General features: G+C 34.4%; 2 protein-coding genes across 4 annotated transcripts in view; one reads left to right on the plus strand and one right to left on the minus strand.

Annotated features, from left to right (window-relative positions):
- LOC126897467 (uncharacterized) overlaps positions 1–27,276 on the plus strand; it is an 84,108-nt gene that overhangs the window by 32,489 nt on the left and 24,343 nt on the right. The gene's annotated exons all lie outside the window — the stretch shown is intronic.
- Positions 932–26,827, minus strand: LOC126897469 (uncharacterized). 3 transcript variants are annotated; one of them, XM_050671107.1, is made up of 11 exons: positions 26,808–26,827; positions 25,993–26,050; positions 23,244–23,267; positions 16,844–16,858; positions 16,644–16,766; positions 15,944–15,955; positions 15,693–15,770; positions 13,050–13,091; positions 11,542–11,583; positions 1,165–1,303; positions 932–1,103 (listed from the first exon to the last, which is right to left on the minus strand). In XM_050671107.1, the coding sequence occupies exons 1-11, from the start codon at positions 26,808–26,810 to the stop codon at positions 1,073–1,075; spliced, it is 567 nt and encodes a 188-aa protein (XP_050527064.1). In that variant the 5' UTR covers positions 26,811–26,827; the 3' UTR covers positions 932–1,072. The 3 variants fall into 3 exon arrangements, with proteins under 3 accessions (XP_050527064.1, XP_050527063.1, XP_050527065.1); XM_050671106.1 differs by lacking the exon at positions 26,808–26,827 and adding an exon at positions 26,112–26,236; XM_050671108.1 differs by lacking the exons at positions 11,542–11,583; positions 26,808–26,827 and adding an exon at positions 26,112–26,237.

Genomic DNA, 27,276 nt, shown 5'->3' on the forward strand with positions numbered 1-27,276 from the left:
TATTAAAAAAAAACCCAACCTTAACATCTCGTGTCAATTAGTATTTCTAATAAGAATATTATAATTAATGGATTTAAAGATAAAAACAATTGTCTAAAATAAATAACAACTTTTTTACTCAGATGATTTTTTTGGAGAATATTAAAAGAATGAACTACTTTTCACTTAATAAATTTATTAATCTCTTAGAGAAATGCTAATAAGCCATACAATTTATTCAATTCAGCTAATGAAGTTTAGAAAAGTAAATGATTACTATAAAAACCAGCATTTTTTTTTATTTTTCGTAAATTAAAGTTATAAATATATAAATAAAAGAGCTATTACTCATTATAAAATGTTTATAGTTCAACGTATAACAATTATTAAAAAAATAATGAAATGTAAAATATTGACTACATCAAAATTTATTATAATTGTTGGACTAATAGCGGACCCACCTTGCATACACACAATGTACATTATGTACTGATTAGTTAGTCGTATCTTTGTTCTAAGGGATATTGCATGGACAGACAGAAGTAAAGGTTGCATAGATATATATATTTTTCTAGGTTTAGGCATACTAATTCAGAATACCTTTGTAAGTCTATATGTACTGAATAGCTAAACCCGAGGTATATCATTATTTTAATTTAATTTATTTTAAGTTAAGAATATTGTATTGGCAGACATTGTAAATAAAAAGTCGTAAAAAGCGTACCCAACCTTATTTTTAATTATTTATAAATAAGCAAGAACAAAACACACTACATTCATTTTTTTCCTACAACTGTAATTGTTGAAACTAAAACAAATTACTATGTAACATATTACACATTCTATACTGATGTCAATAAATGGTCTGTGACCAACTGTGAGTTACTTGTATTGTAGCTAGATTTTATTTTGGTTACTTATGCTCAAAACTGGTAATTATTAAAAATTCAAATGAAATTTATATTATATATTATATTTATATTTATAATATGAAATTATGTAATTTAACGCATGAATTGTATCAACATTTTAGTTAGATGTTAAGGTTTTCAAATATTGTACTCATATATTTTGTTTTCAAATATTTCTATGACTAATCATCGTCTACTTCCAAAAAATCGTAACTGTAAAAAAATTTTAATATTAGAACGTATACATGGAAATAATTTTAGAATTTTTGCCTACAATGGGTTTCCGTTACTATCAAGTGTGACTTTTATTTTATATGTGTTGTTGCCTTCATTATCTTGATTATGATTATTAGTACTTTGATTTCTAATTTCGTTATCTGGACGGTAATTTATAAATTCATTGGGGACATCATCTAGAATGAAAATAAAAATTCATACTGTCTTAAACTGTTTTTGTTAATTAGTAGAAATTTTATTTTTGTTAAATTAATTTAATAAACATTTTTTAATCGTCTTAAATATATATACATGTTCAGTATGACTTATATGGGCGTGATAGAAACCTCCAAGCATTGTCCCTGGAAACAGCGAATGTAGCATACATCCAGATCCCAACGGAATACTTACACAATGAAAAAATCGTTGGCCAATTTTATCATCCATAGTCAAGAGGTAAAACGGCCCTTTTCATGGCCAAGTTTGACGTTGGTGTCAATTAATATTTAAGGCTTAACACCAGAAAAAGAGATATTGATGTCTGAGATGTACAGGAAAGTGATATGTGATGTTTTATGCGTTCAAAAAACACACAGATCTAATCAACAAAACAGACCCAACGTAAAAGGGATGAGACTAGTGCTTGAAGAAACACATCCAAAATACGGGAGTGAAATATTCATACACCCAAGTATAAATGTGATATCAACAGGAGTTATCTATAATCAAGACGTAGAAATATTAACAGTCAATTTCAAAAAGTTTACAATAATATCAATATATAAACCTTCCAATATAAATTTTTATTTACTGAACTTTATAATTACACAGCAAGGGAAATAAAATTTTTAATCGGTGATTTTAATAGCCACAGCACTGGCTGGGGATACACATATAACAACGAGGATGGAAATGCGATTGAAGAATAGTCTGAACGAAATGCTTTGTCTTTAATATACGACTAAAAACTTCCGGCGTTCTTTAACAGCGGACGTTGGCAAAGAGGATATAATCCAGACAACATAATTGTAAGTGAAAAAATAGATGCCCTGTGTCATAAGAATGTGCTGTCGCCTATACTGAGATCTCAAAACAGGCTTATCATGTGTCATATCTACGTGGAGATTAGACCTAGAACCGTTATTTTTCAGAGAATGTTTAATTTTAAAAGGCTAGATGAAATGAGTTTTTCAAGATGTTAGATATCGAAGTGAAATGTATACAACAAATTTCTACCAATTATGAAAAATTCCTTAAACTGTTCAAAAGATAGCATGGAAGACAATTCCTAAGGAATGTAGGCAAAACTACAATCCAGAATTAAGGCAAGATTTAATAGAAGATCTAAAGAAATATGAAAAACAATATGAGAAAGACCCATTTGCAGAAACAACGATATAATTAGGAGAAAACCTCGATAAACAGATAGCAGATGAGAGATGAAAGGACTGGGTAAAAACAATAGAAGTACTAGATATGGCATAAAATAGTAGAAAAGCCGGGAAGCTATTAAATCACTTAAATAATGAGAAGAAGCAAACGAAAGAACACCTTAATATTACTCAGAGTTAAATTGCACATAATCTCATAGTAAACGGCAAAACAAAAAAAAAAGAAATGTGACACTAAAATTAATAGAATAAAGATAGGAGAAGTGAACAATTTTAAGAGCCCAGTTAAAATGGACGAGCTACAAAAGGCTATTGATGATATGAAATGTAAAAAAGCTGTAGGAATAGATGGAATTTGGGCAGAAGAGATAAAGAAATTTTAACAATAACTAAACTTTGGACTCTGGAAACGTTTAATGATTGCAAAGATATGGAAAGAGTACCGAAGATACGGCTTAAAGCAAAAGTGGTTGCACTCCTTAAACCAAGAAAAACAGGTAATGATGCAAATGATTTCCGACCAGTGTCATTGTTGTGCCATATGTATAAATTATTCGAAAGAATAATTTTAAATAGAGTAGCACTAGCGATAGATGGAAAACTAATTAAGAAACAGGCGGATTTCCAACCAGGAAGAAGCTGCATGGGCCAAGTATAAAATCGGGTAAACCATATCGAAAATGATTATGAGGGAAAGCTAATCACTAGCGTTGCATACATAAACCATAGTGCTGCATTTTACACCGTCAATCACCGACTACTCAGAAAAAAGGTCTACGAACTTATGAAAGACTATAAATTTACAAAAATAATTGGAGCACTACTAAAAGACCGTATGTTCTATGTTACACTACAGGGGGAAAAAACAAAACAACGGCCTACTTCAAAGAAGCGTTCTGGCGCCGTTACTTTTTAATATTTATACAAATGATCAGCTGAGGAGTCTCACAACAAGACATTTTCTGTATGCTGACGATCTTTCAATAGCCGCACAATGAGCTAATTTCGAAGAAATAGAGGAAATAATCAAGGAATCATTAGTGACATTAGATAAATACTATGAACGAAATTATTTAAGACCAAACCCCCACAAAACACAAGTGTGCACTTATCATCTCAGAAATCGTTAGGCAAAGAGGAAACTGAACATTGAATGGCAAGGAGTTAAAATAGAATATGTGGACAACCCTAAATACTTAGAAGTTAAATTAGACCGTGTTCTAACATATAAAGTACATTGCGAAGATACGGTAAAAAAGTTACAACAAAAATAATATACCTCGAAAATTGTGACAAAAAGGGGATACTTGTTTAAAGGTACTTCGAATTGCCGGTCTAGCCCTTTGTTATTCAGTTGGAGAGTAAAAACACAGATTTTAAGTGGGATTGCTCCCCCAGATATCAGAAGAGAAGTATCAGCGATAGTGGAAAGGAAGAAACAGATAAATGATCACAGATACCCCATGTTTGTGAAGTTCAAATTAATAGTCGGCTAAAATCTAGAAAGACTTTTATCAAAACTAGTGAACCCATTATAAAAATAGTAACAAGATTAAAAAATTGGCAGGAACGAGTCACCGATAACGATAAAAGTACAATTTCAAGACATCTGGCAGAAAATCTTCACCCAGGATACAACATACCTTGGCGCACATGGAAGACCATTAACAGAATATTATCGGAAGTAGGAAGAACTAAAGAAAATATGCGCGAATGGGGCCTAACTATAGATGCGGACTGTGAGTGCGGGAACACGCAAACAACAAAACATCTATTGAAATGTCCAATACTACCAGTAAGACGAGAGATCGAGGATTTTATAGAACAATAATTAATGGGTAATGCAGTTAAAATTGTTGATTACTGGGAGAAGACGGGAATTTAAAATTCTAACACTGACCGACACGAAAAGAAGGAGAGTATGATTTATTAAGCATAACCATTTCAGTCACGCAATAATTTTTTAAAATTATTTTACGGTGGGATTACATACAACATCACAATTGACAACCGCAAAATAATATTAAAACAAGCAATTTCAATATATACCACTATGTTTCGAAGGGATATTACTTGTTGAGAGAAAATTATTTCTTCCGATAAATAACAGTGGATACTCAAAAAAAAAAAAAATTAAATTATTAAATATGATAAAATTATTAATATTTGTAATTTAGTTTTATAGTGTTATTAACTATATTGGTAAATACGTTGTGATTTATTAAATATATTACCCCATATTTTTTCGTTAAAAAAGGTTTTGTACAAATTAAAATTTTATTTATTTTTATGAACTATGACAAATATCAGGTTCATATTTAGAAAAAAATATTTAATAAAGTAAATTTTAGGAAAAGTGTTGAAAGTTAAATGGTTAACTAATGTTAATTTTTACTATTAAATTGAGAATAGGCTAAGTAAAATTTGTTCTAGTCGATAACCATTTTTTTTATACTAGCATTTAATGATTTAGAAAAGGTTAGGAGCAGGGTAATATTTGACCCGTTGCGCTGCGCTACAGTGTCGGTGTGATCGGGCTCTACGGGGCTACGAAACGTCGGCACGGGCGCAGTTTCCCTAGCTCGGGGAATCGGGCGCGTCCTCAGGTTGCGGATAGAGGAACGGCCTGCAGATATGCAGGTTAGCCGCGAAATAAGCAGTCCATTAATTTGGACTGACGAATAAGCGGTCGCGGACAGCGAGCCGCCCAAACGCTTGTTAGCCCTGTAGATATACAGGGTAGCCGTGAAATAAGCCTTTTATGGTCGAATAAGCGGTAGCGTTTGGGTGAGAATGGAGATATATGGCAACGCAACCAGTGTAGTTAGCCACTCACTGGCCGGAGGGACTGGCTATGAGGGCAGCCCCCTCAGAAAATTATTTTATATGAATAATGGCAAACACGGAGAAAAAGGTTACTGCATCAGGGGATTCGGATGCCCCAGTGCCGGCGGTTGGTGGGGGGTGTACCCACCAGGTGTCGCTAGGATCAAGCGAATACACGTTAAATGCAGGAGTGTTGAGGCAGGCTCCTGCAGCCAACCACGGGGTTGGTACTGCGACTGCAGGGAGTGGTGGTGACCAAGCCACTCCCACCGGTGAAATAGCCGGGAGGATATTGGCAATGGACAGCTTGGATACTGGAACGGAATTGACGTCGGCCACCTCCTTGGATGCAACTCCAAAACCCTCCATATTGGAGAGATTGCGGAGCGCGTCTAGGGGTGGTTCTACAAGTCCTTCGGGACAGACCAATGTGGTAGAGGTGGCGGACCTGGGGGAGGACGATTCTCTCCGTCCCAAAAGGAAGGGGATATCCCCGTCCCTCGAACCCACCACCATTACGCTGGAGGATACCCCTCCTAGCGTGGCCATCCCCATGCCGGAGACGCCTGCGCCTGTACTGGCCAAAAAGCCCAGGTTGGTGACCCTGACAGCACTGGACTTGTTTAGCGCCGACGGGTCACCAAATAGGGTGGTAGGCCGGTCCGACGAGGTGCTGTCGGCTGGGTTGACCCTCCTCGGAGAACAAGCGGGGCAACTAGAGGACGTATTGGAGGTGTACTCCCCGCACCGCCGTGTGGTCAAGATGGCAAGGGCCCTCATAGACAGTGTTAGGGCCCTCGCTGATCTTCACCTGACTCGCACGCCGGAGCGGGAGTCACCGACAACAGATCCTGGTGCCCCGGTGACCAAAGTCGACGTGTCGTCCCAGACGGACTGCTGGTGGGACACTTATGGCCCGCCATCTACGGCCGTCGGGGTCACGTCCCTTCCCCTCCGTAGGAGCGACGCAGAAGCGGGCACGCTCCCGCCTGTCCCTGCCGCCAAGAAGCGGCGGAAGAAAGGGAAAAAGATGAAGGAGGGGACGGCAAAGAACGATGTGTGTCCACCTGTGGACATTACAGCGCCCTTGCCGTCAAGTGGTGCAGCCCCACCCCCTCCTTGTCCAGCTCTTCCTGTAAGCTCTCCAGCCCCCGCTCCTGCCACCGTTTGGTCAGAGGTGGTAAAGCGGAGGGGGGCCAAGAGAGTGGACAGAGCAACAGCGGCTCCCAAGGCGGAGGTCCCTGGTGGGCCCAAGCCTAAGCCGCCACCACTGTCCCGAGGTCCGACTGCCGCCCAGCTTAGGGCAAAAGTTCCGAGGACGGAGGCGGTGGTGATTGGACCACTCAAGGAGGGGCAACGGTACGCCACGGTCATAAAGACCGCGATGGCTGCCGTTGATCTCAACGCCCTTGGGGTCCAATTAGCGGGCACCAGGCGGACCCGTACGGGAGCCGTCCTGCTGGAGGTCCGGGGATCGGGCGCCCAGGCTGACAGCTTAGCTGACAGCCTGAAGGGCGCCCTGAAGGAGCATGACGTTCGCGTCCACCGTCCGGTGATGACAGTGCCCGTCATGCTCCTGGACGTGGAGGAATGGACGGAGGAGGGCGATGTGCAGAGAGCACTGCTGGACGCCCTCCGCCGTCCGGAGGACAAGTCGCCGCCGGAAATCGGACCCGTCGTGGTCCGAGAGAACTCCGGCGGCAAAGGGCGATACGCCAGGGTGGAGGTTCCGGCAAGGCTGGCCCCTCGCCTCGCAGGTCTCGCTCGTATCCGTGTGGGATGGGTCACCTGTAGGCTGAGGATCCTTGGCGACAAGGGTCCGAGGTGCTACAGGTGCCTGGAGCACGGGCACGTGGCTCAGACCTGCAAGGGACCGGACAGGTCCAAGGGGTGCTTCTCCTGTAAAAAGGAGGGGCACCAGGCCAAGGACTGTCCGGGTGCGGGGCCGGCCTCAAAGGCCACGAAGACAAAGGGGGGGCCTGGAAAGAAGGCTCCCCCCGTGAAGAAGAAAGGGGGAAAGGCCGAGGGATCTCCCGGAGCGCAGCCCGCTAGTGGATGAGATTCCTTCAAACGAATCTCAACCACTGTCGGGCCGCTCAGGATCTGGTCCGGCGGGCGGCGTACGAGATGGGCACCGACGTGTGCATCGTCTCGGACCCGCATGCCGGATCGGTCCGGGACTCTGCCGGCTGGTTATTGGACCGGTCCGGCAGAGCGGCGATCGGTGTGATGGACCGCGGCCTGACGGTCGCGGACATCGAGTCGGGCGACGGTTACGTAGTGGCGAGGATAGACGGCATTGACGTCTTGAGCTGCTACGCGCCGCCCAGCTTGCCGATCGCCGGACTCCTCGAGTCCGTGTCCTCCTGCCTACGGGCGAGGAGACTCAGGCGGCCGCGCGACGGCCGCGGGGAGCTCGTGGCCGGGGACTTCAACGCTCACTCCCCGGTCTGGGGGTCGGCGGACACGAATCAGCGTGGCGAAGAACTGTTGGACCTGATGTCGGCCCTCGGGCTGGTATCGGCCAACAGGGGATCCACCCCGACGTTCGAGGGTCACTCCTCGAGCTCGGTGGTGGACGTCACGCTGGTGTCTCCGTCGCTGCACCCGCACGTGACCGGCTGGTCGGTTCTCCCGTACAGGGAAAACCTCAGCGACCACCGGTACATCGTGTACGAGTGCGGCGATGGTGGCCGTCCCCCTCGAGCCGTGCCCCGCGTGCCGTCTCGCGGTGGGCGAGTGGGCTGGCGAGTCGGACCGGCCACGGACGTCGACGCTTTTGAGACGGGCTTACTGCTCGCTCAATGGTCGGCGCCCGCGGTACCGGACCGGCGCGTCTCCGCGAGCGAAGCGGCGGAAGAGTTGGACCGGAGGGTGGTCGCAGCTTGCGACTTCGCCCTCCCGGCCAAACGACCGCCGTCGACTCGCGGACCGCCAGTCCACTGGTGGAACGCCGAGGTGGCGGTCAGGCGTGAGGAGTGCGTCAGGGTCAGGAGGACTATGACGCGCTCCAACCGTTGGCCGCGGGACCCGGAATCCCCGGACCCGAGGGAGGCGCTGAGGTCGGCCCGCAAAGAGCTGAAGCTCGCCATCAGGCGGGCCAAAGCGAAGTGCTGGGCCGAACTCGTGAAGTCGGTGGACCACGACCCGTGGGGGAAACCCTACCGGGTCGTTATGCGGAAGCTCCGCGGTTCACCGGCTTCCGGTCAGCTGGAGGCGGAAGTGCTGGAAAGGGCGGTAGACACGCTCTTTCCGACACACCCGCCTCTGCCTCCCCCTGCGTTCGGGGACGACGTGTCGGTGGAGGAATTCACCACCCAGGAGGTGGCCGACGCGGTGGCGCGCGTACGGGGCCGGAACACAGCTCCCGGCCCTGACGCGATTCCAAACCGGGTGTGGGGGTTGGTAAACGACCTCGCCCCGGACTGGATACGCGCCGTCGCGAACCGCTGCCTCTCGGAGGGTGAATTCCCCACGAAGTGGAAGAAGGCCAGGCTGGTGCTTCTGAGAAAGGGTGACAAGCCCGAGGGTCTCCCCTCGTCGTACCGACCGCTTTGCATGTTGGACGACTTGGGGAAAATCCTCGAGCGGCTGCTCGTCACCCGGATCGAAGCCCACCTGGCCGACGTCGGCGGACTGGCCGAGGGCCAGTATGGTTTCAGGAGGGGGAGGTCGACGGACGATGCGGCCTCCCTCTTCAGGGACTTGGCCCTCAGGGCCAAAACTGAGCAGGGCTTCGGGTTGGCGGTGAGCCTGGACATCCGAAACGCGTTCAACTCCGTGCGATGGTCACACATCCTCGGAGCGCTGGACGCGTTTCGGGTGCCTCCTTACCTCGGGCGGATGATCCGGTCGTACTTTAGCGATCGGGTCATCTCTTACGAGAGCGCCGCGGGCCCGAGAATCCGACCTGTTACGGGAGGCGTCCCGCAAGGGTCAGTTCTCGGGCCTTTGCTGTGGAACATCGCGTACGACGCGGTGTTCCGCGTTCCGCTACCACCGCACGTGCGTGTCGTCTGCTACGCGGACGACACGCTGGTGGTGGCGGAAGGCGCCTCGTCCGAGGAGGCTGGATCCCGGGCAAACTGCGCGCTCAGAGCAGTCTCCGCCTGGATCCAGCAGGAGGGGAGTGGACTTAGCCTCGCCCTGGACAAGACCGAAGCGGTCTTGTTCACGGGCAGGTACAAGTTCACTCCTCCACGGCTCGCCGTGCTGGGGGTGGAGATCCCGCTTAAGGACTCCATGACTTATCTGGGCCTCGTCATAGACAAACGTCTAAAGTTCGGGCCGCACATTACTCGTGCGGCCCAACGGGCCCAGAAAGTCATGAATTGCCTGGCGGGAATCATGCCCAATCTGGGAGGGCCGAGAGAGATGCGGCGCAGACTTTTAGTCAGCGTCGTACACTCGGTCCTCCTGTACGGGTCCCCGGTTTGGGCGGATACTCTTGAGTATTCGTCCAAAAACCGTGAAGCCCTGCTCAGGGTGCAGAGGCGGGCGGCGATCCGGACTGTTTCGGCGTACCGAACGGTGTCCGGAGTGGCGGCGGGTATCCTGTCGTCACTGCCGCCCGCCGACCTGCTCGCCGAGGAACGCGCCGCCGGGCATGAGCTCCGCCGAGAGCGAAACCGGTCCCTCGAACCCGAGGACCGGCTAGCGCTCAGGCGGATGACCATGTTCCGGTGGCGGACTCGCCTCTCGGAGGAAACGAGAGGCGAGTGGACCAGGTCCCTCATAGGACCCGATCGGCTGGACAGGTGGGTGGACCGGACTCACGGTGAGATGACTTATCGTCTCACCCAAGTGATGTCCGGCCACGGCTGCTTTAACGAGTACTTACACCGTATTCGTAAAGCAGCCGCGCCGACGTGCGACCACTGTTCGGATCGCCCGGGAGAGGCTGATAGCGCGTTGCACACCCTCTTCCGGTGCGAGGCGTGGGCCCAGGAACGGGACTCTTTGGAGTCTCAACTAGGGTCCACGTTCCGAGTCGGGTCCATGGTGGACCTGATGTTGAGGAGCCGGGAGGCGTGGAGGCTCGTCCAGGTGTTCGCCGAATCCATCTTGAAAAAGAAGGAGGAAGCTGAACGCCTGAGACAGAGGCAGCCGCGCCGCCCGGTACAGGAGGACCTAAGGCGCTGGTTTAGGCCGGCGCCTTAGGTACTAGTGTTTATATGTTTTTTTGTTTATGTGAGTTATTTTTGCCCCTTCGCTTTCAACGGAGGAGGCCACACCACGTTGTGAATCAGCTCTTGATTAATTTCGGGCTGATTCACAACGTGGTGGTGTGAATTTTAGAGACGGCGTGGGCCGCCCTGAAGTAATACCTCACGGTAGTTCCAGGGCGGTCCACAGTTGCGCCGGTCGGTTTAAAAAAAAAAAAAAAAAAAAAAAAGGGTAATATTTGACGATTCTCACGTTGTAATATATTTATTTTTAAAATAATTCCTAAAATACTTAAATATTTCAGATATACATTGTATGAAGTTACGATGTTACAAAATTCTGTGTTATGTGCCGGACTAATTAACAATATCATCAAAATACGACATATATGTTTTTATGTAATATTTAAGTCATGATTACCAAGAAATAACCAATACAATGATAGTAATAAAACAGTATCAAAAGGCTGTGCGATATTTGAGATTACCATAAAAAAAGAGTCGGAATCTGTCAACTACATAAAGTCAAAAGGCTACTTATTATGATTATTATGTAAAGTAGAATAGAATATAATAGCAACTTTTTACACTTAACCAATAGTTTTACAATTCATTAAATCAGTCGAAGTGCATGTTATGTCTTATCTACCTTTTGAAATATATTGTTTTGTACAATAAACCTAATCATAAAAAAATATGACCAAATATGTACATGAATGTACTAGAAGATTTTAACGCATAAAATGAAAGGAATATTTTTGATAAATAGTATTAAAAATGTTTAATTTTTTTACAGATTTTTGATACTTTCTATCAAAATTACACTACTTGCATGTAAAAGTAACGAGAATATATTAAAATTATCATACTGATGTACGGAAATGTTCGAATCATTTCTCACAGTCTGATATTTTCTATGGTTCATAAAAATAAATACAATTTTAATCTATATATTTTTATGAAAAAATCATTATTTAACGAAAGAATTACGAGTAGTACTCTTAATAAATCATATGTTCTTTATTATATATTTTTTATAAAGTGTTAACATACTTTGTCTGGACGACGAAGCTTCGGTTTGTTGTCGGATTGTATCTAGGTTTACACATGCAATTATTTATACATTTATTATACGTTTTAAAATTAATTTAAGTTTTTTTTAAAACATATTTGTTAGACAATTTTTATTAGGGTTTCTTCTTTATATTATATTGTATTTACTTTATAATGAGTGAGTATATGTATGATATGAATGATTACAATACATTGACGTTTGAAACTTGTAGTAGTTATTTGCATAATAATATTACATGAAATATATAATTTATTTTTAACTACTTCTTGATAACAAGAATCTATCAACAGTGGCATAGCCAGGAGAGGTTTTGGGTGTTGTAACCCCCCCCCCCTATTGAGGATATATACATTGCTCCATGGCGGCTTTGACACTTAATCTGGCTCTGAATTTAGATATACATTGTATGAAGTTATGATGTTACAAAATTCTATGTTATGTGCCGGTCTAATTAACAATATCATCAAAATACGACATATATGTTTTTATGTAATATTTAAGTCATGATTACCAAGAAATAACCAATACAATGATAGTTATAAAGCAGTATCAAAAGGCAATGCGATATTCGAGATAACAAAAAAAAAAAGTTGTGGTCTATCAACTACATAAAGTCAAATGGCTAATTATTATGATTAGTGTGTAGAGTAGAAAAAACTTATTAGTAACTTTTTATACATAACCAATAATTTACAATTCATTAAATCAATCGAAATGCATGTTATGTCTTATGATAATAATTAATAAAAGATATCTATTTAAACGTAATAAATCACTGTGACTATCCAACACCCCAAATATGTTTAGTCGTTACGGCATTTATAGATAGGCATTTATTTAACAAAATCTAAACTTTTATTCATTTTTGAATTACTACACTATAATTTATCATAAAGCACATCTAAGAATACTTTTATGTTGCACACACCTCTCATCAATATATAAATATAATATCAACTTGAAAAGTAATATTATTTAATTGGTAATTGACTAGTCAACATTTTATTCAATACATCACCTATTTAATAGTAAAAAATAAAAATAGGTTTCTATTTAAATTTCAAAAGTTACCCTTAAAATCTGTTGTTTGAAATCATTTTTTTTATAATAAACTCAATTTTAAAAAATTATGTCCGAATATTTACATACATTTACTACAATTTTTCAACGTTAACAATGTATGGGAATTTGTCGATAAATAGTGATAAAATTGTTTAAATTCTGTACAGATTTTCGAAACTTTATATCAAAATTACACTATTTATATGTAAAAATAACGTGTATATATTAAAAGTATAATTCTGATGTATAGGAATATTTTGTTCATTTCTCGTGGTGTGATATTTCCTATGGTTTATAAAAATAAATACAATTTTAATCCGTAAATTTTTATGAAAAAATCATTATTTATTGAAAGAATTGTGCGTAGTATTCTTAATAAATCATATGTTCTTTATTATATATTTTTTATAAAGTGTTAACATACTTTGTCTGGACGACGAAGCTTCGTTTTCTTGTGAGATTGTAACTAGGTTTACACATGCAATTATTTATACATTTATTATACGTTTTAAAATTAATTTTAGCTATTTATTTTTATTTATTGATAAAACATATATTTATATACAGGCTGATTATTTTGTCATAACCCACTCAATAACTTACAGCATAAATATTATTTAAACATTTTTTTTTTTTTTTGTTACCTTTAGTTACATATTATTCATGAATTATTAACTGTGAAATACATTCTAAATTCATCTCTTATGCCTTGTAAGGGTGTCAACTTTTTTTATGAGATATAAACATTTAAAGTTTCAAATTTTAGAGTTAATACACATGTATAATACACACGGGATTATAAATACAGGTAGAAAATTGGTTTTTTATGACGTCGATATTAGCAGGTACTCAGCATTGTTATTATCAATTGTAGTAAGGCACATTGTTATGAGTTTATAAATACTGGCAATAATTTTTGTGTTGCCAGTTAGTGGTAGTTAGTGAAAGTATATCTATTGATTGTTATAATTGATAATAAACATTCTGTGATTGTAACGGCGATGTCATAAAAACACAAGTAGCTACTTGTATTAATAATTCCTTGTGTATTATACAATGTGTATGTATATTAACTCAAAAATTGGAAATTTGAAATGTTTATATCTAATAAACGAATAAAGTTATATTAAAAATTCAAATGTCATTAATTATTAAATTAAAAACTCGAACATTTTATTAAATACAAAATATGTGTTCCCGTTTAAAATAACAAAGTAGACACCTTCACTAGACATTGGGGATGAACTTAAAAAGTATTGCATAGTTAATAATTCAAGAATAATGTGTAACTAGATATAGCCAAAAAAAAAAATGTTTAAATTATTTTTATTCTGCAAGTAATTGATTGGGTTATGATAAACATTCACTCTGTGTATATGTTTATATACAATCTACACATATGCATACTATATGTAATTTTATCTTGGTACAAAGCTGAGAAATTATTGGTTTTATCATGACGTGTTTTTACTTTTATATATGTCCATGAATATCCTCAGCTCTCACTGGACTGATTATTTTGGTTCAAGTAACAAAAGAATTCGATTTCAATTTAGTTGAAGTTTCNATAAGAATCCGATTTTAATCTAGTTGAAGTTTTAAGCACCGAATATTAAAAAAAATTCCCTCAATTTAAGACATTTAAAAGAATATCCCAAAAATACATTACCGTAAAAAATTAGGGTAACGTAAAATAAAATAAAAAAATTTTTTCTACATTTTGAAAATTCCATTACTTTTTTTTAACATACTGATCCTAATGAAATGTTAACAGACTATACTAGAGACAACAAAACATTCTTTTGATATGTTTTTTATGATAATTCAAAGAACAAATTATGTACAGGAAGTGTTTGATAAAGATATTTCTTGAATGCAATTACATTTTATAATACTCAATTTTTGATAATGTTCCGGAATATTTAATAAATTTCAACGAATATTAAATTATAGCTTTTGAAGTATACTGTAATATTAAAATGAAAAAATTATTCCGACAATTATACTTTTATGAAAAATCGTATTGTATGAATCATTTAAAATGATTCGTTATTGAATAAATATGTTTACGTATTCTAACATAATACAGTTGGGATCGACTATAAAATATTGATATGATGTCGTTTTTTTTTTTGCAAAATTTTATTTTGATATTGTTTTGAAATATCGCGGTATTTTCGATATTAATTTAAATGGGTTTATTAAAATAGAATTTTATATTTAATTTAATTTTTTTATTGACATTTTGCGACATGCGTATCATTCCAATAATTAGACATTCCTATAATGTGGTACTAACATAATTATTAACTAACTGACGAAAATGTTCAATAATCGTATTATCACAATAAAATATTGATATATTTCGATATCACAATCAAATGTCCGAAAATTTGAAACGATATCGTTGACTTTTGTTTGAACCCTGATTATCAATTTTATGTCGTATTATACAAATCATTAAAAATTATTCGTTATTGAATAAATATGTTTTCATATTATTATAACTAATACAGTTGGGATTGGCTATAGAATATTGATATAATTCCGCCNAAATATGTTTTCATATTATTATAACTAATACAGTTGGGATTGGCTATAGAATATTGATATAATTCCGCCTTTTTTTTTTTGGTAAACTTTTATATCAATATTGTTTTAAAATATCGTGATATTTACGATATTAATTTAAATGGGTTCATAAAAAATAAAATTTAATGTTTAATTTAAATTTTATATGGACATTTTCCAACATGATGGTTTATTCCAAATTTTAAACATTCCTATAATGCAGTACTAACATGATTATTAACTAATTAACGAAAATATTCAAAAATTTGAAACGATATCGATGAATACCCTTATAATATAAGTATATACATAAATTTATTATATACCTACAATGTCAATACGAATGCATGTTTATTAATATTATGTTTTATTTTAACTAATATAATTTTAATATATATAGGCTGTCCACTAAAGAAACCGGATAATTGTTAAGAACAATGAGAAAAATAAAATCACACTTCCTTACTTAATAAATACCATATATAATGTATTTTACCTAAGTCTTTACAATTCTGACAAAATACATTACTGAACTTCGAGACTAAATTGGAATTATATCCACATGTTGCACAGCCTTTAAATAGTAAATTTATTATTATTTATGGTATAATAACAATGTTTTGATAGTTAAAAAGTTGATCAAATTATAACTTTATTAATTTTTAACTTAGTGTTTTAGTTACTTAAATATAAGACAATATATATTTATATATTATTATAGGTTATAATTATTTAATTTATACTTACTTAAATATCTTCCTATATCAAAACAAAATATAAACTTGAATTTAAGTTACACTGAATATTTGTTATTATGAACCACTAAGATACTAACTTTTTTATCTTTACTAGTAAGCTTTTTACTTTTTGAAGAAATTAAAATTAAAGAGCAAACATTGAACTACACATTATGTATGTCATTGAATCTATTATTTAGATGTGTAGCTCGCGATTATATAGTATAGTTTATTAGATTGTATGTTTGATAAATAAAATATAATTAATATTACTACTGCGAATAGCTTGTGAAAATTAAGCTCACTCTACATTCAGTCACGGAGAAGAATACTATTGTTGATTCTTTATATTATTTTTCAACGTTAGACAATATTTCAAAAGAATATATAGAAATTCTATAGAAAGAAATGAGTTAAAAAAAAAAAGAAAAGTACCTTTTATCTAAACAGTTACATAATAATTTGAAATATATTACAGAGTATAACGTTCATGAATCCTCCTTCAAGGATTATAAAGGCGATAACCATTGTTATAATAACACATAAGAAACACAATAAACTACACTAAATATATGCGATAGACCAAGTGTCCTATTCTTAAAGCTATTAAAAAAGTAATAGAGAATATTATTCGATTTAAATTTACAAAATAAATTATACATGTTGTTGGTGAATTTAGATATCTTATTTAATATCATAAATAATATTACTAAATATGATATCTTTTTTGCAAATCAAACATGTCCAATTGAAAGTTTTACAACTGCTACAATATAAGTGACAACACAGAGTACTTTGCTGTAATCCTGTTGTAGTTCCACAAGAAGCACATCCTATAAAATATTAAATAAGAAAATACTTATAAATTCTATATATGTTTAAAAGGAATAATTATTTAGATTATACTTACTTAATATATCGTTTCCTATAATCAAAAGAAAATATGAACCTGAATTAAAATTACACTGAAGAAATGAAACTTAGTTTAAACGTTGTTCTTTTAATCAAATATCAAAAGTATAAAATATTAAATTTTATAATTAATTAATCGTCTTATCCTTTTTAATTAGAATTAATTAACTAAAGACCATAATACCATCACTTGATTGCCAATATTAAATAAATTTTTATCAATATCAATCTCATATTTAAGCAGTTTTATATAAATTCAAATTTTTTCAAAATACATATAAATTTAATTAAATTCATGAAAAAAGAATGTAACACCCAGTTTAAGTTAAGTATAGTTTTTCATTTTTAATAGGTTGTCAATAGACATAAAAAGGATTTTTTTTTCTAAAACTCATTTATGCATAAAAAAACATTGATTGAAAAGCACAGGATAAAAATTGCTTGGAATTAGAAGATTTATTAATATTAAACCTTTTAGCTTTGATACGAAGCTGAGAAGGTAATAATTTTACAATGATGTGTTTTTTTATTTTTATTATTTGTGTCTGTTACCACTTTTTTCAGCTCTCACCGAACCGATTTCTTTCAACAATATGTCAAAAGATTACAAATCATATCTAGCCGAAGACATATGTCGCTTTTTTCAAGTTTTAAGGGTAATATTACCTCTAAAAATTAAAATAATTGCCCCCGTTCCCCGTAAATGAGGGAAATCTCAAAAAAAAAAAATACATATTTAAAAATGGCTAATTTTCGACATTTTTTCTTATAACTTATAGTAATTTAAATATTTACATACATATATCACTGAACAGAAGTAATTAAAATTAGCGGTTCAAGTAAAATATAACGCAGAATGAAAAGCGACACTGAGGCGGAAGAGTTGATTGACGTAGACGTCGTCGGTCCGTATCGTGCGGTGTCACGAATGTGTTACTACACAGCGTATTATGGCAGTGGGTATTCGACGCTAGGCATTTGTTGGACTTTGCACCAAACTATAACGCGTGTGTGTAATGGTCCGGTTTATAGTGGGCCGGTGGCTGAGAAGGAGCTGGTACGACCGCGGGATGTCAAACCGTTGACATCGTGACGGTCGTGTCACATCTCATACTAATTTAATTGCTATAACAAATATTTATTCATTAATTATTCTTCTGTCATAAAAAAAAGAAGAAGAAGTGTATAAAGGATATAATGATGATTGACTATGTATGTGATATTAATACTTTTATCATAAAAAAAAGAATGGTAAAAAGAAACATATAATTGGCTATATATGTGATATTTATTTTTTTATAATTAAGAAAGAGGAATAATAATAGAATGTAGATGTTATAAAAAGATGTTATGGTTAACAGATTGTTGAAGTACGTTTAGCTACAAGGTGAAAATATAGTGTACAATATATATATCCATGAAATCTTTATTAAAATACTACCACCACGCGTGGTTTGTCGTAAAAAGTAAATTGAAGGAAAATTATATTCGGATGATTCACACCTGAGTCATATTAATTCTACAATGAAATGTGCAATGATTACGGAGGAGGATTTTACGACTCTTAATATTTATTGGTCATGCTATATGAATGGGAAACAGCGTGTGTTCATGTAATATGCTACTGTCCAATTGTTGGGCGCCAAGCCTTAATGGCTGAATTATTTTTTTTATGTGGTTGTATAATACAAGTTAAAACATCTACGTTGAACGCGTACTATTATGATCCGAATGGTGAGAAAGTAGTTATTAATAACTTTTCAAATTATCCACCTTTAACAATTCTATTATTCCCTCGATAAAAGTTATTCTTGATTTATCTTAAGTCTACCCTTAATTTTATGACATGCTTAGAAATATAATTTCTTACCTTGTGTCCAGCTAGCTTGATTGTTTAATACGTAAAAGATATATATGTGAAGAGAGCACTGACTTTTATTTACTTATTAATTTTTGTAAAATTATGCAAATTATTAAACTTGAGATATTACTTCACTGTAATTCCTTTCTATACTTGGTGTCTGAGTATATATGTTACTTTATATTTTAAAATAAGAAAAATTATATAACCAGATAGCTTATGAGAACCAATCCCTAGTGACACGTTATAAACTATTGTTTTACGAATAGTTTTAACCGCTAGATGTGCTAGGGTAATGACTTCAACAAACTATCAATATTTTATGAAATTGTGTATTTGATATGAGAGTCGACAGAGTTAGAGACAGGGTGGCTACACCATCGGAGATTACTCTCGTCGATGCACAGACCTTACAGAGTCAAAAACTGCTTGCCGAAAAGAACGTAATGGAATATGAGAATCAATCCCTAGTGACACGTCACAAATTATTGTTTTACCAATAGTTTCAACCGCTAGATGTGCTAAGGTAGATTTTCGAAATGCACTTATTAAATAGACACTTCAATTGAAGAATTAAAAAATTCTTAATTGAAACAACTCACAAAATATAAAATAAAAATTTAATGTGTTTTAATATTTTATAAATATTCAAAACTAAAAACAAAATAAAAAGATAAAAAGTTAAGTTATTCTTTCAAAATGACATTACTTATGAGAGATTTAGATAATAAACACCAAGTGTAAAAAAAGATTCTAAGTCAGAGAGAGCACAATCGCGAAACGGTCTGGTGCAGGAACGCTTCATGACCAGATTTTTAAAAAAAAAATAAGGTGACGAATGAGCTAGAAATTGCTCTTTTATAGGCTTGTTTTATGAGGGGGAGAATTAGTTTAATTTGCACAATGCTTCTCATTGGCTAGTTAATTAATTTAGAGAGATCTATGCGCAATCTATTGTTCTAATAATTTGCGTTAATATTTCATACATGTATTGGTGTTTTTATATCTATCATCTCTCATTATAATGCGGTTTATTAAAAAAAATCATTAGTATAAAAATATAAATAAAATAAAATTATAAGTGCTAAGTATCTATTACACTTCTAAATAAAAAACTACTAATCAGGAAACAAAAGGAAATACGAGTTTATTTTGCATTAGTACAATTCACCAAATTCATGAAATTAAACACTATCTGTAGATTTGTATCGATGCATTTTTTGTGATAGTGATTTAATCACTGTCAGATATCATGTATACTGGACTCAACTATGCCATGTCGTCACTAAGCCGCGACACCACTGTGATGGGTTTTTTAATTTTCTAGTGATTCATCTATTGTTTAGGAATTATATAAAATGTTAGTTCATATTTCAAAGTTATTTTATTAATTCATGGATTGTGAAAATATCGACTTCGATAATAACTTTTAACTAGTGTTTCACAAATTATTAATAATTTAATATAATGACCACAAAGAAAAGTGTAAGTATAATTTATTAGCTTCGACGCATAACCGAAAAGCAACAGATTTTATTTTCCCGTTTTTTTTTTCGTGCTATATACTACTATTTTCGATTCTATTTAACCGATTTTGCTCAAAATTATTAAAATGTTACGTCAAAAGATCACAGATCGCAAATATTTATGATTTTTAATTTTAGAACACATATTTGATATATCATGAGTTCCTTCTGCATTTTTACAACAAAAACTCGGATTACGAAAATTGACTGTAGTTGATTTTTTGTAATCTTCCTGATTACCTACGTCCTATAAAGTAAATCAAAAAATGTTATTTTTGTATAAAAAGTCACTGTTTTTCGTGTTGTTATTTTTACTTAAAACTGTAATCACTTTTTGAATACCTTGTTTCCCTTTTCCTTTAAGTATATATTTTTTTGAAAATTTAACCATTAATCTGTCGACTTTAAATAGCTAATTAAAATAGGTTCAAAATAGTTAATTATTCATGAAGAGTGAACCTTTCAACTTAACTTTCGAAAATGTTGCTGAAATACTAGAAAACTCAAACATATGTTAAGTTATAGCTTATGTCACATACTAAAAATTCAAAAAAAAATTGTCCCGGCGACTTATCTTCTATATATAAATGGTGCCATATAACCGTTTTTTGTGTTATTTATGTATTTTATTCACCGTCAGATATCATCTATACTAGTCCCAAATTGCAACATTCCAGCATTGGCACGACCTGGTTTTTTTATTTGTTATTTTGCCGGTATAATAATTGGAAATAATTAAATTGTTATTTTATAAATTAGGTATAGATATTTTCTAAACACTAATAATATCTATATTTATAGGCTTGTTTATTTAATTTCGCGTACTTCCATTTGGACTTAAAAATGCACCCAGGATTTTATACAGATCTATGTGGACGATATTCTAATATTTTTGGTTAGCGTAGAAAACATTTGTACCACCTCAGTAAATATCTGGACGCCTAGAACAACATGATATAACATGCCAAATAAAAAAATATGAAACTGAGTTATCAAAAATTTTCTTTTTTGAGACATCTAGTACATGAGAAGGGCATTGATTAAGAACTCGAGTCCTTACTCGCCATAAGAATCCCACGCAATTTCAGAAATACACGCAAATTTTTAAGGTTGTAAATGTCAGTTCGTCGACAATTACGAAGGCAGTATAGACCCTCTTACCAAACTACTAAAAAACGAGGAAAACTAGTCGTACTTCAACACACAGCAAAATGCATTTCAGCACATCAAAAAGTAATGTGTGACTCACTGCTTCTTATTACCTCAGACTAAAAACGATCCCGGCGAAATTAATGCCAAGGCAGTATTATTTCAGCACAGCAACGATGAGGGCAAAAGGAATATCGTCGCTTACTCGAGTAAAAATTTATCAGACGTGTAAAAACGATACGCCGCTGTTGAATATTTACAGATATATGAGTGACAAACAAATTCAGGTCATTTTTATAATATGCTTCCTTTAAATTTTATGCAGACAGCGCCGCGTCGATTTACTTACATAATTCGAGTATCAATAACAGTAAATTAACCAGGTGAGCACTACATCTAAATAACTTAAATTTCACTACATCACACATGTCCGGCAACCACAACGACAAACATGTTATCACAATACCCAATAAAGGGTCCCATGTCGACGGCAATTCAATACAGACACCTAAAACACAACCGCCTCCTCGCACTGCCACTCGTGATAACATTGAAGTATATTGGCGTTAACACGCAGATATACTACCCGTGCGCAAATCCTGTAGAATGTAGAAACCAAAAGTTAAAGACTGTAACGAGCAAACTGACTACTCCTCGTCCGTTCTCGTTCTGGAATTGGAGGGAAACGGCTGGGTGATTAATTAGTACAACACATAAAGCCAAAATCACCAACGATGATGTAAACATTAAGCCACAAAGATCACCACCACGCCACCGATGGGTCACATCAAAACAAAATGCACGCGTTCGGCGCTGTCCCTCGTGACAGCGTTGGGAGTACTGACCCTAACCGCCATAGCCGCAATTTCTAAGCAAATAATAATTTCAATCGCCCGTCCTTCCGCACTGTGAGGAATTATGTTCCATCCACCCAGTCCTCCCTGACTTTTCTAGTCATACAAAATTTGTATTTTTATCATTATAATTAACTATGTTTAAAAAAATATTTTTCTAAACAAAAACCATTCTTGGACTACATATTTTTACGTTTGTGGTTAATTTTGATAAATTTATTGGTTTATCCGTTTTAAGTATATAATTTCTATAAATAATTTATTAATCAATTTTACTTAAAACTAAATTAAAAATGTATACATTAATTTTGATAAGTTTACTATGTCTTAAAATATGTATTTAATGAAATCCTGTTAAAATATTTAAAAAATCATTTTAAATCGTATTAAAAAGCTGTATCGTGCAACTTTTTTAATATTAATAATATCTGGATACTACTAGGATGGATTTTTTATATTTAAAGTATCATTGAAAAAACAAGATGGGGGAGTGAAAATATGCGCATTAAAATAAAAATTGAGAGTTAAAACAATTCGTAATACAGTTATATAATAAAAAACAACATATGAATGCAATAAATATAATTTAGATAAATTAAATATATGTAATATATATATGTATAATTATAAAAATCATTGCTTTTGAGGGCATAACTAAGTATTTAATTAAATAATTACTGCTGTTTTATTATTTAAAGAAAAATGTTTATAAAAATCATATAACATGCCAGAGTAAACTTGTAAAATATGTTCTATCATAATAAAAATAAATTTTTCAGTAATTAAATCAAGTGAGAAAGATCACAACTACGTCCCGACTAGCCACATTAAATAGCGCTCAGCAGTGTCCCTTGTCCCAGCGACCAGACTACGAGGGGCACCCACTGCCCCAGCCGCTCTTTTCAGGTGAATAATAACTTTATCCGCCCATATTCTTAATCCCTTCTACAGGGAAAAAATATATAATATAATACTAAAAATAAATGTATGAATAATTCAATATCTTACCAATTGTGTTACCTGTTCCATGTACTATTAAAAAAAATTACAATTAATTTTAATATTCATTAATATAACATTATTATTTCATTTGTTTATTTACAAAAGGCTTATTTTAATACAAAAAAGCTTTGAGTTAAATCGCATTCATCGAATTATGATGATTCAAAAATTTTATTTATCTATGAAAAATATGTTATAAAATACAATTGTTTATAGTGTGATTAATTAAATATACTACTCTCTATTTTTCGTTGAATAATTATTTGTTGTTGAAATGTATAGATAAAATTTAATTTAAACTTATAAATATTTTAAATATCAAGCTTATTGTAAGAAAAAAATAATCCATAGTGTATATTAACTGTGTAACTTCCGAAAGTTAAATGAAACACTACAATTAATTTAGATGATGATACAAGTGTTAAGCATAAGGAATAAGAAATTAAATTTTTTTTTGTGAAACAGTTCATAAAAAAAAAATTATATATAATAATTGAATTTTTTAAGATATTACGTAAGATATAGTTNGAGAAAAAGTGGTAACAGACACAAAAAATAAAAATAAATAAATATAGTTTAAAAAAACTAAAAAACACGCTTTTAAAGCACATCGAACTAAAAAGTTAAAAATAACTTTTATAATAAGCTTAAAACAATAATGTACGAAAAGTACTAGTATTATTGTGATAAAAGCGTGGGTGCTTTGTGCCATATTTTTCGTATATTGAGCGCCCGACGCTTTTATCACAATAATACCAGTACTTTTCGCACATTGTTGTTTTAAGCTTATTATAAAAGTTATTTTTAACTTTTTAGTTCGATGTGCTTTAAAAGCGTGTTTTTTAGTTTTTTTAAACTATATTTATTTATTTTTATTTTTTGTGTCTGTTACCACTTTTTCTCAGCTCTCACTGTACCGATTTCTTTCGACTAGCCACATCAAATTAATATAGTGTCCCAGACTACGGGGGGCACCCACTGCCCCAGCCGCTCATTTCAGGTAAATAATAATTTTATCCACTCATATTCTTAATTCCTTCTACAGGGAAAAAATATATAATATAATACTAAAAATAAATGTATGAATCATTAAATATCTTACCATTTGTGCTACCTGCTCCATGTACTATTAAAAAAAATTACAATTAATTTTAATATTCATTAATATAAAATTATTATTTAATTTGTTTATTTACAAAAGGCTTATTTTAACACAAAAACACTTTGAATTAAATTGCATTCATCGAATTATGGTGATTCAAAAGTTTTATTTATCTATGAAAAATATGTTATAAAATACAATTGTTTATAGTGTGATTAATTAAATATATTACTCTCTATTTTTCGTTGAATAATTATTTGTTGTTGAAATGTATAGATAAAATTTAATTTAAACTTTTAAATATCAAGCTTATTGTAAGAAAAAAAAAATCCATAGTGTATATTAACTGTGTAACTTCCGAAAGTTAAATGAAACACTACAATTATTTTTAGATGATGATACAAGTGTTAAGCATAAGGAATAAAAAAATTTTTTTTTGTGAAACAGTTCATTAAAAAAAAATTATATATAATAATTTAATTTTTTAAGATATTACGTAAGGATATAGTTAACAGATAACTCTGTATTTAATAAATCATACTCTAGAAGGTATTGGTTTTATTATGATGTGTTTTTTTTTTTATTGTGTCTTTTACCACTTTTTCTCAGCTCTCACCGGACCAATTTCTTTCAACGATATGTCAAAAGATCACAAATCGTATCTAGTCGACGACAATACCCTAAAAAATTGAAAAAANACCAATTTCTTTCAACGATATGTCAAAAGATCACAAATCGTATCTAGTCGACGACAATACCCTAAAAAATTGAAAAAATTTCCCTCGTTCCCCGTAAATGAAAGTTTAAAAAGTAGAAACTTTTTCAACTTAATTTTTGAAAGTGTTCTGGAAATACTGACACTTTTATATATATCTTAAATTAAAGCTAATGTAATATACTTTATTATGGAAAAAAAAAAATTCAGATTTTATTTTGTCTTTACGGTTGGGTTTAGCATACCAAATGCTATTTTTATGTGAAAATTCTCGATTTTGTATTTTACATTTTTAACTTTATAATGCTATAACTTATTGAAAAGTGTATAGATCAATACAATTTTTTGTAGAGAAATAATATTTATATAATTCTTTTTTTTTTTAATCAGACCATTTACATTTTTATATTTATATATTATAAATCAAGATATAAATAAGGGAATAGCATATCTTGTAGCTTTTGGAATAATCCACAATTTTTTTTAAATTAAACACTATCTAAAGATTTGTATTGAAACGTTTGTTATGATAGTGATTTTAATAACTGTCAGATATCATCATACTTGATCCAACTATGCTACGTCACCACTGTGCCGCGACGGCCCTTTGCTGGGTTTTTATTAATTGTATTTATAAAATGAGTTGCATTTGTAAAATTAAAACTCTAACTGTTGATTGAAGTATAAATTATTTTTCACATTTTTATATAAGTATTATAGATATAAATAAAAATAAAAATAAAAATATTTTAAAGTAAATCAAGTATAAATTTAAATTAAAATAATTTTTTTTCTTTCATATTGATTACATTTGTGTATCTTAGTGTCACATTTTTATTGAAAGATGATTGTAATAAAATTGTTTAACCATATATATGTTAAGAGTATAAAATTCATTAATTTGAAAAAGCATAATATTTATAAAATGTTAGAATTACCTTCTGGTACATAAAAAAAACAGGAAGATAATAAAGTAACGAATAAAATGAGCATCGTCTAAAAAAATTGAATACAATAACATTTTTAATTATGATGCACTAAATTAATTAAAACATACCATTTTTTTTTTAACGTGGAATTTTTCTAAAATAGCAATAAACTGTACACAATAATTTAAACTTTAAATGAAGTTACTCTGACTTCAGCTTATATTTTTTTAGTTAAATTAATATATATATACAATTGTACAAACAATCATATTAAAATAAATTATTGTTATTAATAATATTCATGACAAAATGGTAATACAGTGGAGAGCGGGGTAATTTGACTAAGATGGAGCAAGATCTTCTTGAATTTAAAAATATATGTTAGGTTTGCGAACTATCTATGAAATATACGTGTATACATATATTAGTATGAAATTAAAATATATTAGCCAAACAATGACAAATTTTTCGAAAATAATTTTAATTTACACAGGTGTTAGTTTTACGGCATATGGTTTTAACTAGAGTTTGAATTAATAAATCAACTATTTTGTCTTTTAATAAAATAGCTAAAGAAAAACATCACTAATAAAAACCATTTAAGATTTTAAGTCTTAGCTAAATTAGTGGTGGTAATAAGAAATGATGATGAACTGAATAAAAGGGATAAAATTATGGAATGAGTAAATATCGATAACTCGGGATTGAAAAGTATTAATTTATAAATTATGTTAAATATCTTTTAAAATTATATAATATATCTTAATGGTTTATTACGCAATAGATTATTTGAATTTCGAAAGCATAGGTTAAATTGTACTTACCATATGTCTTATATCACGCTATAATATTTTTAGTAATTCAATGTTAATTCTGATATTAAATGCATATACGTACGGATAACAGTATACGTCATATAGTTAATAGAATTACTCAAGAAAACGATTAAAATTTTAAATAATACAATTGATTTACACAAAATTTATGACTAATTTTATTTTTAAAAGATTCTAAACACTATTTTTTTATTAGAAATATAATTTCATGATATGTCATTATTTAATTTTTTACCTTTATTGAATAAATATTTTTTTGTGAGAGACATTTTATTAAGAAATCGACACCAATATTTCTTAAATCTTCCTCTGGCTCGGCCAAAATAAGATTCAAAAATATTTATATTTATGTAAAAATTTTATTAAGGTGGTATTGTGATGGTCCAATGTATTCTGGCGCTTAGGCGGATGAAAGGATGCGGCACAATAATCACAATTACAAAAATTAAACACTAAA

Source organism: Daktulosphaira vitifoliae, unplaced genomic scaffold (genome assembly GCF_025091365.1).
Source record: "Daktulosphaira vitifoliae isolate Bord-2020 unplaced genomic scaffold, ASM2509136v1 Scaffold_2, whole genome shotgun sequence".
In the NCBI taxonomy this organism is placed as follows: Eukaryota; Metazoa; Arthropoda; class Insecta; order Hemiptera; family Phylloxeridae; genus Daktulosphaira; species Daktulosphaira vitifoliae.

Excerpts from the sequence above, each read along its gene's own strand:
- LOC126897469 (XM_050671107.1), bottom strand. Across the intron at positions 23,268-25,992 it reads TTTTTTTTATGTACCAGAAG|TACATGGAACAGGTAACACA; the intron begins GTAATTCTAACA and ends TTTTTTTAATAG. Across the intron at positions 1,304-11,541 it reads AGCTTCGTCGTCCAGACAAA|ATGATGTCCCCAATGAATTT; the intron begins GTATGTTAACAC and ends TTTTCATTCTAG.